At 45.8% G+C, this 14097-nt stretch overlaps 1 protein-coding gene across 4 annotated transcripts in view; it reads left to right on the top strand.

The window, feature by feature from the left end:
• The window catches only part of NR3C2 (nuclear receptor subfamily 3 group C member 2), an 818592-nt gene that overhangs the window by 724604 nt on the left and 79891 nt on the right, over positions 1-14097 (top strand). For all 4 annotated transcript variants that reach the window (XM_078676907.1, XM_078676905.1, XM_078676904.1 and 1 more), the window contains exon 7: positions 5785-5915. In XM_078676907.1, the coding sequence (XP_078533033.1) occupies positions 5785-5915 (131 nt within the window). The remainder of the gene's footprint in view (positions 1-5784; positions 5916-14097) is intronic.

The raw sequence follows: 14097 nt of genomic DNA, 5'->3' as shown, positions 1-14097 counted from the left end.
GCCCCAGATATAATTGCCTGGAACCTGTTGAACTCCTTCAACAACATGTTTTCCACAGGCATATATCCGCAAATTTAGAAACAGGCTTCCATCCTCCCACTATTAAAAAAAATCTTATCTGAGCTGTACTGATACTTCCAACTGTAGCCTTATTGCACGCCTGCCTCTTCCTGCCTAAATCTGGAAGGAATCATGAATATAGAACTATCTAAATATGTTCAGGACAACCGGCTCTTAGACTCTACCCAGTTTGGCTTTAGACCAGGTCACAGTACAAAAACTGCCCTGGTCAAAGCTACGGAAGAGGTGAGGGTGGCAGTGGACAAGGGGGGTTCTGCAGTCATGGTCCTATTGGACTTATCGACTGCGTTCAAGACGGTGGACCATTGGAAATTGAGGTGAAGGGTAATGCTTTGGATCTGTTCACCTTCTTTCTTAAAGACAGAATACAAACGGTATCCTTAGCGAAATGCAAATCTACCCCTTACTCCTTAACTTGCGGAGTCCCCCAGGGATCATCATTGAGCCCCACGCTTTTTAATGTATATGTGGTTATGCTGGCCTTGCTTATTAAAAGTTTCGGAATAGAGGCAAAGTCATATGCTAATGATACTCAATTGGTAATCTCGGCGGCTAATAATGATCCTTCTGGCCCTCAAAGATGTCGGAACTGTATCGAGGCTATCAGCAGTTGGATGAGCAAACACTGCCTGAAATTCAACTCAGGTAAAACTGAGATTATTGTATTCCGGAAGCCTTCTCCAGCTTGGTCCCTTAACTGGTGGCCTGAGCATCTTCCTCATACCCCCCTTCCTGTCACCAAAGCCAAGAATCAGGGAGTCATCATCGATGACAACCTTAACATGGATGCCCAAGTATCGGCGGTGACCTCCTCAGCCTACTACATCTTAAAAACGATCAGGAAAATTCTGCCCTTTATTCCTGACAACTGTAGGAAAAACCTGATCACTGCACTAGTCCTATCAAAATTGCCTTATTGCAATAGTCTCCATCTAAACATACATGAAAAGCATATGAGACTGCTGCAGCTGGTTCAAAATGCTGTGGCTAGAACGATCCTTAAGCTTCCTAAATATCTTTCTATTTCCCAGGTACTTCGTAATTTACACTGGCTTCCTATTTGCAGCCATGCAAAATGTAAAGCCTTATGCCTTGCGCATAAAGGACTGCATAACACAGGGCCAGAATTTCTCAAGAAGGCAGTTATGGTTTACATTTCTTTATTAAGTTTGCAACACACAAATATGATCACGTATCAAGTAGGCATTTAAACGGTAGATCCCCAACTGAGATCTTCGCTCCACTAACTCTACACTTTAGCTGTCCCAAAAATTAAAAAAGCACACTGTATTAGCAGAAGCACCATCCATGGTACAGCCAAGCTTTGTAATAGCCTGCTGTCACACATTAGAGACATCCCTTCTTTGCTAGTATTTAGGAAGGAGTTCAAAACGTGGCTTTTTAATATATAAAACACTTTATTCTAGCCTGCTCTTTCTCAGAGAGCGCCAAGACACCCTTGGGTATACGCGCGCTTTAAAAATTCCCTGACGTAACATGTGGGGTGTGTGCCACTGAATGCACATTCTTCCACTTGAATGAGTGGGTCATCTCATTTATCAAATAGTTACTCATTCAGTATTATCAGATGCCTTATCAGTAATCCAACAGTACATTGGCCATTCCCAACTCGCCATCATGGGCTGACAAGACAACATTATCAATGGAGACGCAAGGTAATATATTCCTCCTTACTATAGAAATGAATGCAGCTCTTCAGTGCTGTTCCAGGGCCAGGGGCACCCCTTCGAAGATAGCCCCTCTTTCTGAATGCAAATTGAAATAGCATTGCTCAGTTACTCTATTTGTAATGCGTGGCAATTGTGAGTCACAATATGTCAGGTGCTGTTGACAAAAATACTCGGATGGTCAGAAGCTGTTGGCTACATTGTGAGGCAAATTAGCAAGTACTTTTGTGTGGGCCTACTGTGTTCTCTGTTTCACTCAATGTCAGGAGAATATTTGTGCACCTCACACTGTGCGTATTTCTTTGCTGCTTTTACATTGATTTGTGGCTTTTTATAATATCTTGAAAAACAAGGAGAGGGGCTCACAGAGTCCAAAGAGACAGAGCACCTGTACTGACAAGTAAAAAGAAAGGTTCCCTTTGGACTAACCAATTTCAGCTTACTCTATTCACACACAAGGCAATCACTGAGATATGTTTCATGCTTGGAACACCTCCATAAGGAATACAAGAACACAATGATTAAAAAAATATAGTATGCATTTAATGAGACATACAATTAAAAAGTCACAATATCAAATCATTAAAAAGAGTACATCATAAAAACATTTTTCAGAAAAATAAGACTTACCAAATCTTTCGAAAATAGAGACTATGTAGCCCCAGACAATATCACAGGACTGAGAGGTAAATCCTCTTATACACCACCTATTGGATCGGTGTGCAAAAATGTGGAAACAAGCGAACACACTGTTGGTACTAAAATAAAAGGCATTATAATATGCCTGGGCCTTTTGTGGCATCTTAATTACTGTCAAGCGTAGGCGTTGTTCCCCTGGTAGATTGTGTCAGAAAATAAATTAGAATGTTTCAGACTTTTGCTAAGTTCTGTGGAATGCTCACAACTTCAGAAAGTTGCAAAGTTTTAGGCTTCTCCAGTTGTGCGTGAACATAGTGACAGTTTATGTCGCAAACGACCATTACATTTAGAAAAATTCTGCAAACAATTCCCATTGCACGCATACATGTTCCACTGTGCTTAGAAAAACCATCACAACATGAAAACCTGCAGAGAAATCGTCTTCACGCGGTTTACATCTTTGCTGCGTGGCTTAATGTAAAAATTGCCTCATAATGTAGTGAAAATGTCCTAGAAATGCGAGAACATGTAGGCCCGTAGATGACCTTAACTTTCCAGACTTTATGAATAGCGAAAATAGGAAATGTTGGAAGCAAGTCTGACGGCTGCTGCTGGACCCGGCCTGGGAGCAGCTACAAGACACCTGTGTCCTCCAATGATGATTCATTAAAGTACTCATGTAGCGTAGCCGGCAACATTTGTCCCTAATTCGCACAGAGTAAATTAATAGCCTCTTATCTCCTAAATCTCTTAAATGTGTGTTTCTCCCGGAGATTAATTTAGAGAATCAGATTTACCCCTGCTCTTTGCTATGTCTTTAGGTCGATATTTGCTAATGATTTGAATTCTGCACACTGCAACTAGGATTTAACTCACAGAGGTGCATTAATTATGAAGCGGGTGAGCAGGTCTTTCATTTACATAGGCTGTTCTCCACCCCCAAGCCAAATCAAAGTTTATTTATTGAGTAAACACAAATCAAACGCTAGGCATCGCAGTTTACAGGAGCGTTTGGTTTTGGCAAACTGGTGCGACAATTTCACTCTGTTGTTGTTCAGAAGGTCTTCTGATGCTGTATAGTTGGGAAGCTAAACAACTATAATCTTTTTAGAGCTATCTTTTGGAACTGATAATACTCCACCAACATACATACAGCCTTTAATGGCCCTGACTTAATTACATTCCAGAGCCCTCTAGATATTAAATGTTTACCCTAAAATAATTAATTGTGCTCTGTAAGATGGGCAAAAGAGGAAAAGTTTTATCTCATATGCTGATTGTAGTTATACGGATTTCTCCTCCCTGGGCTAGTGCAACAGGCGTTACACTCCCTTTGACTATTGATGACATCACGTGCCATTAGCCGTCAGCAGCCTTTAATTTTCTTCTGAGGGGCTAGGCTTTGGCATGGAGTTGTATTAAGTCAGCAAGACTTGAGAGCTCTTTATAGGTAATGGATTTGCTGCTGCATTTGTGGTCTCTTGAGACCATGGGGAGCAAGACCAGTGTCATGGGTACCAATGGGCAAGCATAGGACACAACTCTAAACTTTGGATTCCCCAAACGGATGTTCATGAGAGAGAGGGCAAGCACCTCAATTAGAGGTTGTTTGAATCTTCAGGTTTCTACAGCTGTTTCCACTAGTAATCAGAGCAGTTTTGCTCAGTTTGTGGCACCCACTCGCTGACTTGTGCCCATGTCCTCCACCCCTCTCCCCTGCCCCCTGTTGAGAGGTTATGACTAACAGAAACAGTAATAAACTTGCACAATGAGAAATCAGATGAAATGATCTGCATGACAGATTGTAGAAAGAAAAACAAAGATTGATTACAACCTTTGCTCTGGACAAAGAAAGGACACTCTAAGTAATAACAGCTTCCTTGGAAAATTACTGTACTAAGCCAATTTTAGACTTAAGTTTCAATATGGATTACATGCTATACAGATTTTCTTTTGTATGGTATTAATAATGTAAGTCTGCTTCATAGCTGGTCCCTTGAACGACTAAAGGTAAAGAAAGACTTCAAAATTAGTCTAATTTCAGTGTAAAATTATAGTTCCTTGCTTTGTCAACCCTTTGTAATTTCTGGGGTGAGTGACGTCGCACTGTGTGACATCAGGACATTTGATTGCTATAGGGTGAAAGGACAATGTTGTGGGCAATTTTGTCTGGTGTGCGAATGACCACTATAAAACCAAATACGTATGTTTAATGTGCAAACTTAAAGCTGTAAAATGCCTACCCAAATGTAATGCTTTTGTCTTGACATTCCCCAGTCCAGTTGGTAAAAATCAGATTTTCCCATTGCAAGTGTGGTAATACTGGTCTGCATTAGTAATGCAATGTGAATGTCTTTTCCATGTTGTCTAGCAGCACATCTGCTGTTCAGCATGGCTGAAAGTCACTGAAAAAAGCACAATGATGTGGCTAGCACAGGCCACGTCATAGCGTTTTTTTGTGTTAGCAGGGGCAGGACAATAAACTCAACATGGGTGGGGGCGAAGAGACTCAGCGTCGGCTCAACATCCTGTGCTTCTGGGCTTTCAGTGACTTTCAGCAATGCTGAACAGCGGATGTGCTGATAGACAACATGGCTAAAAGACATTCACATTGACAAGGCCAATAGCTTGAGCATTGCTGAAACAAATTGACTTGGCCAATGCTTGTTTATGTACTCGTGCTCCAACAGCTGCCTAGAGACACGGTGGCAGTGGCACACTGCCAGGCGAACAACTCTAGTACGCGACTGATAAATGGAGACGAAAAAACGAAGGTAAACCTGGTATGCATATGTAAACACTAAAAATTATAATGGCTGCAACAGGGGAGTTTTTACTCTCATACAATAGAGCTAGACAAAACGTTATATAAGTATGCTAACAGTTTCCATATACTTTTGGTTGTTTTTGTGCAAACGCTCCATTGCATGGTTATTCTATGATTTTGATCAATCTTTGCTTAGTACCCATGTCAGACGTGACATATGATTGATAAAAAAAACTAATGATGGTTAATTCATCGACCCAAAGGCGACCCTCTTCTGTTACCGACCTCCTGCTCTGCACTCTTTGGTGACTGGAACCTAATTCCTCCTTTTCAAACCACATCTATTTTGATGTTCCTTCAGACATCATATTGTGCTGTTTTTTCATCTAGTACACCAAAAAGAGTTTTTGCAAAAGTTCTCCTGTGGTTTTTTACATCAGCTATAAAACATAACCAATGCTCCCAGGCAAGAGAGCATTGTGAATGTATTTGAAACAAACAGTAACAAAATAGGTTGTCTTAATATTATATTTTAACAAAAATTAAAACTTGTAAAATCACTATTACTCATATACATCGTAATTAAGGTCATCTTTTTTTTACTTCCAGGGAGAGGATGCGCCAGTCTGCCATGTATGATCTCTGCCAGGGTATGCAGCAGGTCAGCGTGGAGTTTGGGCGATTGCAGCTCACTTTTGAAGAGTATACGGTAATGAAGGTGCTGCTTCTATTAAGTACAGGTACGTTAATTGTGACTATTAACCTTACTTTCTACCTAATTTTGTTACAGTTGCCTTGATTTTAAGATCTGGCTACAGACAACTTTAGATCTTCCCCTGAAATGTTGTTATTATGTCTTTAATAACAAATTCTTTCGCATTAACGCCATGAGGGGAATGGCTCTTCTCATCACTCACCTCCTCCCTTGCTCCCTCGGGGGGCCAGCTGCTTCACCGCGCCGCCGTGAGGGGAACGGCTAGGCAGTCGCTCAGCAGGGCGCCACTTGCGGACGTCCTAGGAGGGCGCAGGAGGAGGCCCTCATATTCAGCGCTGCGCTCCCGCACCGCGGGCCTGTCCCGCGCCCGTCAGGGACCGGAGGAGGCCGGGCTGGGCCACCCCCCTTAATTCTGACTCACTTTTAATTGGAATACCAGCATTGCTACAGATTGTAAAACATTGGGAAAAAGATCGGGGGCTGGGCCCGGGCACTATCATCGAACGGCCTTGCATCACACCACCAAAGGCCAGTAGGCGGTCAAAGAGCTACTCCCTGATTTTATGGACCCTGAAATTCACGAGGGACACTGGACTGAGATATTACAGAAACACTGTAAGGTACTGGTTTTTCGTGCTCTTAAACAGCCCTTCTTCTGTCTCCTGTCATACTGAGTTTATTATAAATCTATCATTGTTGAGATGAGTAAACGCAAGGCAGTAAACTCGGTGGTGAGGGGGGGCTAAAGGGGACCCTGGATGCTTTTTTAAATAGGGCGGAGTCCCTCTTAAACCATGAAATTCAGTTGACTGAGAAAAGACTTTCCCTTGATACGCTAATAGAACATAAGAGATCCTCTATGGGTCCTATAGCTAGGTGTACATCCCCTCTTACTGGGATCCCCCCAGTCAACTCAACATGGTAACTGATAATAACAAAGGCTATAATTCACACTACATCATTGCCACAGGGGGTGGTTTTATCACCACGAGACACTCAGTCTATTGACGCAGATTGTAACCAGACCCAGACTGCCATACATGAGATAGAGGGTCCCACCGGTCGCATTTCTATGACACCTGTCCTGGTAGGATCAGGGGATGAAGAGAGTGTGACACCCCCAAATACGCCAGGCAAAATAAATACTCCAAGGAATTGCGGGGAGGTGGTTACCCGATCAAAAAAGGCTCTGCAGGTAAAGGGCACACCATTTACGGCCATCCCTCTGGCAGATCCCAAGGCCTCAGTCAATTGTTCAAGAAGAGGGGGGCATCACATATCGAAAAAGTCCATACAGAGGGGTGCAGCCAAAGTGAAGAGGGTTGGTGAAGCAGGGGTGCCTGTAATCCCCGCTCAGTGTCAAAACTGCAGGGAGACAGAGATGAGGCAGGAAAGGGATAGTGAATTATGGTCTAAACTAGAAATAATGTCAACCACCCAGCTTGGGCCCCTGTACGAGAGACTGAATGTGATTGAGGGGTAACTCTCCTGTTTACTCACACAAGGTAGCATTGCATCCTCATTGAAGAGGGGGTTAGGGCCCAATGGGGCTGGGGCCGACGAGATTAGCACACATGCCAGGGACGCCCACACGTCAGGAAGCATGGGGGGGCCAACAAGGAGCGTGACCTGTCCACTGGTAGGAAGGAGGTGGCAAAGAAAGGCCCAATAGAGGGAATCAACAAGGGTAAGGCTTCAGGAACATCAAGCACCAGGATAGACAATGGGCAGACAAGGGAGGAGAGGCTAGAGCATAGATCCATCACCCTTCTAGCAACCAGACCCCCCTAGGGCGGACCTGCCATATCTAATGAAACAGGACCATTAATAGCGGATTATGCTCCAAATACCAGGGGTCTCCCTGTACTTGATCTCCCACCGGCTGCAAGCCCCTATACCGTGGTCTTGACAGGGATTCCGGCATGCAGCGAAGAGAGGGAAGAAACTGCGCGCTCTCTGATTAATAAGGCAGTTCACTGGCTGGTTAAAAATGTAGGCTTTAACATCACACATCACAGACATGTCCTCATGGCAAGTAGGATATCCTGGATTGGAAATAGCAGGAAGGCTTATCCACAGCTGGCAAGAGAACTTCTTGCCAACCAACGGCAGGGGATCTATCAGGAGGAGGGTGGCACAAGTATCAGAATGCTCCCACTCGGTTTCTTTTACAGGGACCCGATGCTTTTAAATAATGGCGAAGACCCAAGGCGACACCCACTCAGGCTCAATGGGGAGGGCCGGTTAGCTTCGTCAGCTAATCGGTACGCGCCGCTCCACAGTGCTTATGCTCTAAACGAACTGGACTGACTGACTGGGGGGCCATTGCTAGGGCACGGGGTTGGCCGGGAGGGGGTGCCTCCTAAGGGAGACAAACGAGGGATAGCCACGCCGACGGCTGAGGTACCCACATCACGTAACGATCACAGAGACCTTAGTAGTTCAGGCCCAAAGACAAACCCTCGCATCCCCCCTGCACCTCCAAGAGCGCATACTAGTCGTAGGTCCGAAACCCCACTCGAAGGAGGGAAGGGAAACATTGACATAATTTCCTGGAATGTAGCAGGACTGTCCAGCAAACTAAAAAATCATGACTGGTTAGTCTACATTAAAAGATTTCACATCATTTGTCTGCAGGAAACGTGGGAGGTAAACTCTGGCACATTAGCACTGGAAGGTTACAAATCGTATTTTGTCCCAGTGCGCAAATCCCCATCAGAGCGAGCTAAGGGAGGCCTGATCACCTATGTGGCCCTGAGGCTGTGGGGGAGATGGGAGGACCTAGCTTGGGACTCAGATTGCATACAGGGGCTACGGTTCATGACAAAGGGCCTAAAATTAACCCTTATTAATTTTTACAATGCTACTTCAGGTGGACAGACCCTAGCTAGTTTGGTCGAGTTGGAACACAGGCTGGCAGGAATCGAAGCGCTTGGGGCCCGAGCGCTCAGTTGGTATTATTAGGAGATTTTAACTGCCACTTGTGCCTCCACCTAATTAGCAGTGAGGGGGAATGGTCCTTTTGTCCAGTGGAAGCGGGACTGCACATGGAACACACTAGGGAGGGAAGTGAGCTAAGTAAGCTCCTGGGTACAAATGCCCTCACACACACAATGGATATTGTGGTAAATGCTTCTATGTATTTTCCCTCTCTACCACTTTATGAGAATGTCCTGTGACATCATGGAATGTTAGTGTGCCTCCCTGTGTAAAGATTGTCAGTTGGTCATCTGAGGCTGAGAGAGCTACCAGCTCCTCAGCCTCAGATGACCAACTGACACGCTTGAGTTTCCTGCTTTTCAAATTGTCTCTTGACTAGCTCTTGTGTCTACAGTCTCTTCTGATTCCTTCTGCTCCGTCTTGACTTCTTACTTGCTGTTGTTTGTTAACGGAAGAGGATGTGTGGTAAATGCTTCTATGTATTTTCCCTCTCTACCACTTTATGAGAATGTCCTGTGACATCATGGAATGTTAGTGTGCCTCCCTGTGTAAAGATTGTCAGTTGGTCATCTGAGGCTGAGGAGCTGGTAGCTCTCTCCTGGTGGGGTTTCTCCCTGTAACTTACTATCCTGTAACCTGCCACCTAACTACCTGTCAATAAAGAGGGATCTTCCACTACACCTGGACTACGCATCATTGTTTGTGTACTACAGATATGATTAGAGTGGGCATGGACCATCAGATTAACCCAACATTTAAAGGTAAGGGAAGGGGCACTGTTATTGATTTTATTTTTGTTCCAGGCACGTTAAAGTGCTGGATCACACGTTTTAATATAGAATCTAGTGCTTTCAGTGACCACAACCCCTTGGTTTTGTCCGTATGGGATCCTGACCAGGCTAAGCACCCATGCCGAAAGCAGTTCGGTGGTACAATCTCAGCCACCGACCAAGGAAGGAGACTGAGGTGGTCTAATGTTAACAGTGAGATGTTTTACAGGGCGCTACTCACGGAGAACAACCAGTTGGTTTGGAAGTGTCTTGATCCATTGGTAGAGGGGGTAGACCTAATTACTGATTTTGAGGGAGTTGCCAAATGTATTAATGGTTTGCTTAGGCGCACAATGCCAAGAAAGGAACAGGATACCCCCAGGTGGTTTGATCGGCAATGTTCCATTGCCTTGAGGGAACTGAAGGTAGCTCTAAAAATTGTCCCAAAAGACAAGATAGTGGTGTCCGCTTGCAGAGGGCAGTATAAACAGGCATTAAAACACCGCAAAACGTCACTGCAGCAACTTGCATGGGAGAATTTATGGGAAGCGGCCGAGCTAAGGGACACATCGGCTTTCTGGAAAGTAATAAACAAACCTTGCTTTCAAGACTTCAATAAACCCAAGCTTGTATGTCATGTCCTGCCTGAGGCCTGGGAGGAGCACTTTCAAGGCCTCTACAACCATGGTAGCAACAATGATTTAGCACCACCGGCAGGGGAAGGGAACCTATGTGCAGTCCAAACTTCTTTCTCTTTGGGAGAGATAAAAGCAATAATTGTGGAGGAGCCAAGACGGCGACCAAGATGGCCGCCTAAGCGCCCGGCTCCGCCGCTCGCCCTCGCCTTCCCCAATATCCTGACATCCATCCTGCATTTCAACCGTACCCCCATATAGCTAAGACGGTGCGGTGCCTGGCCCTGTAACTCCGGGTTGGCGGCCGCCCCGGACGGCTGAGAGACATCGTCGCGAAGATCGCGGCCTGAGTCGATGGGAGGCCGGGACCTTGAGTGGTGACGCGGCCGGTGAGGAGGCGATCTGCAGCAGCCCCGGCCGGACAGGGAGGACTGGTGATTCTGGACGGAAATCATAGCTCGCCGATTTGAAGGGCGGACATGGTCTAATCACGGCGCAATAACCCGGATCCTTGCCGCTCCCATTTTGCTGACTCCCTCTGCAGTGGCTGCCCTGGGGATCGAAGTTTGGCCCTCCGCCCGCATCGGACTTCTTCGTGGGTTGACCGGGAGTGCCCTGGGCCTCGGAGTAACCGCTCGCCAGCTGATGCAGGCGTTGAGATGTGTTCCTTCTCCTGGATGCGGTCCGCACGGGGTGGGCGGTACGGAACGATTGCATGACTTTACTGTGCTCCGCCATAAACCGCCCGTCCGCCACTAGCAAATAATTTTATCCTGTCTACCTGGTACGCTGTGCTCTCTCCCGTCTGAGGGGTCCCCAGGGACGAAGAGCTCGGCCTATATCGGCGGAGCAGAAATGGAGCTCACACTGAGGGATGTCCTTTTGGCTCTCAAAGACTTTCACTCCTCCCTGAACCACCGATGGCTGACTATCCACGACTCGTTGGCGGCCATTGCTCCTGAGATGGGACCTGGAGGAGCAGAAAGGGGCATTCTAGATCTGGCGCACGGCTATACCCCGTCCCTAGACACCGATGACTCCCAGGGGCACACAGTGTTGGATGCTGAGACTCATGACCTCATCGGTCGGATTTGTGCATATACTGACTTTTCTATTCTCATAACTATTGTGCCATTTATAACACAACGACGACGTAATTCTCCGATGCTGGAAAGCGTAACCTGGAGTAGGGGAGACGACAATATGCTGCTGCCTTTGCCGAGTGCCTGGATTTGTTCACCAGGCCTCGCCGCTTTTGGATCTATCGTTCCGGAGAGTGTGTTTACTTCTGTTCGAACTGGCGAGGGCTGAACATTGACTGCTAATTAGACTATGTGGAGGATCCCGGTGGAGATGCAGGGCTCGACTTGCTGCTGTGACTTTGGGGGGGTTGAAATGGACGTACAATGCTGCCCGCTTCCCATCTTGGTGGGCTCCTGCATATTTTTCGGGGACGCGATAGAGGTGGGGGTGGGATTGGGGGCCGGCGCGAGGGCCCTCCTCCTTTTCCTATCTTTGGGGTTTCTTTTGTTGGGACGACAGGCATGCCTATGGGGGAGGGGGGTTGGCTGTAGCCTTCCGCTGGTATGCAGGGTGGGGGGTTAGGGGATGGGGCTTGGTTTTTGTTTCTCCTTTGTTCCTATGGCCTTTTTCTTTCCTTCTTTCTGTCTTTCCTTTTTCTTATATGTCTTTGTTTCGATGGGGGGTCAGGTCTTATTTTATTAGGAAGTATTTTACAATCTGTGCTCATGTTTTCGCGCACTGTTTCCTGATTTTCTGGGTGGGGACTTGATTTTAGTACATAGTTACTGAATGCTTACATATCCTGCTTTTTACTTCCCGCCTACGTTTTTATTGTGGATGAATATCCTATTGCTTGGCTTGAACCATGTGAGACTTTGCTTCAATGTATGTCACTGGATTCTTTTATTCACACTATCGAATTGACTCTTCTCTACTCCTGATATATCGTGGACAAGTTTGAGTATAAATCCTGAGATGATATACCGGTTGGGCGGGCACTGACTGGCGCAAACTGTAAATCCACGCTTGCTTATCCTGCTTGACGTATCTCGAGCCAGTCTCCCGATTATTGCTGTTCCCTTAGTGGATATCCTGTCGCATGGCCCGCCCTTTCGGCTGTTTGGTTTGCATATATATGACACCTGACCCAGTCCTTTAATATTATAAAATTAAACCTTTTATTGGATCCTGCTACATCGCGGATGCATGCGCTTACGACTGCTGTTCTGAGTATTAACTACACCTTGAGATGCGAAAGTTGAATCGTGTAATACTTTATTGCTATGTTTCAATCTGTCTAGTGACCGGCCATGGTGGCTGTGGGCCCGTGATTGTCTTTGATTAAATTGTTAATAAAGGTTTTCAAAAAAAAAAAAAAAACCAATAATTGTGGGCCTGACTCGGAACAAGGCCCCGGGTCCTGATGGGATTCCCCCGGACCTTTTTCTGAGTCAAGTAGAACTGTGGGCTCCCATTTTAACTAGAGTGATAAATACAGCAGTGTAATCATGTATGCCACCTTCCTGGTCTACCGCAGTAATTGTACCGATCTTTAAAAAGGGTAATAGGGACAATCCACAATGTTATAGACCTATCTCTCTCATCGATGTAACAGCGAAAGTCTTGGGGTGGGCTATTCTTAATCGGTTAATGGATTGGGCGGATGAACATGGTGTCATCTCTGATACCCAGTACGGTTTTAGGCCGGGCCGCTCAACCACTGACCAATGCCTCAATCTCTATCTTCTGGTATCCATGTACACTGTCGCTAGTGATGAGATGGTGTACTTGGCATTCATGGATCTCACTGCAGCTTTTGACCGAGTTAACCGCAAGAAGCTGTGGGAGTCGATGGGGGACATGGGAGTTGATTCAGGCCTGGTCAACATTTTAAGTACCTTGCATCAGTATACCTCAGCCCAGGTCAGATTTAATGAGGAGGGAGACACCACCGATCCCTTCCCATGTTCAAGAGGAGTGAGACAGGGTTGTATCCTGGCGCCATATTTATTTACCTTATATATTAATGGCTTAGATAAGGCGCTTGGAGCACTAGGGGTGGACTTCCCGAGGATAGGAAGAAGAGGAATCCCGGTCCTGCTTTATGCGGATGACACAGTGCTTCAGGCACGCACTGCACGGGGTCTCCAGCATCTTATAGATGGCTTTGTCAACTTCATGGAGAACCTGGACTTGTCTGCCAATCTTTCCAAGTCTTACATCATGGAGATGGGGAAAAGACCATGCAGGAAATTTAACTACAGGATCGGCACCCACTGTTTGGAAAAAGTGCAGGCATTTTCTTATCTGGGAATTTTATTTGATAGTCATGTCTGTTTTAAGGTATTGGCAGGTGAGAAATGCAGAACCCTAACTAGTTCTACTGGGGCAATTATGAATTTTGCACACAGGTTGGGTCATTGGTCACCGCAGCAAATCTTGAACCTGTACAATGCCATTTGTATTACTAAAACATTATATGGCAGCGAGGTTTGGAGCTTCATTGACCTCCTGAGGATCCAAATTGAAGAAAACAAATTCTTACGACAGTTACTTAGGGTCCCCCAGAGTACATCTTCTCATTCGATTCATGAAGAATTGGGCCTCACTTATATTAGAGATAGGATCCAACTGAAACCTATTACCTGCTGGCTTAAAATATGGACAAACCCCGAAGCGGTCTTAAACCAGCAGATAATATCGGATTGCATCGCCCGGTAGCATGGGCGGAACATTCCCTGGCTCAAATATGTGAGGGAAACCCTGTCAGGCCTGGGCCATGCGGATTATTTTAATCACCCGACAAAACTACTAGCTAGGGACAAGGCCCTCATTAAAA

The sequence above is a fragment of the Lissotriton helveticus genome, chromosome 2_1 (genome assembly GCF_964261635.1).
Source record: "Lissotriton helveticus chromosome 2_1, aLisHel1.1, whole genome shotgun sequence".
Classification (NCBI taxonomy): Eukaryota; Metazoa; Chordata; class Amphibia; order Caudata; family Salamandridae; genus Lissotriton; species Lissotriton helveticus.
This window is presented reverse-complemented; position numbering and strand designations above follow the sequence as displayed.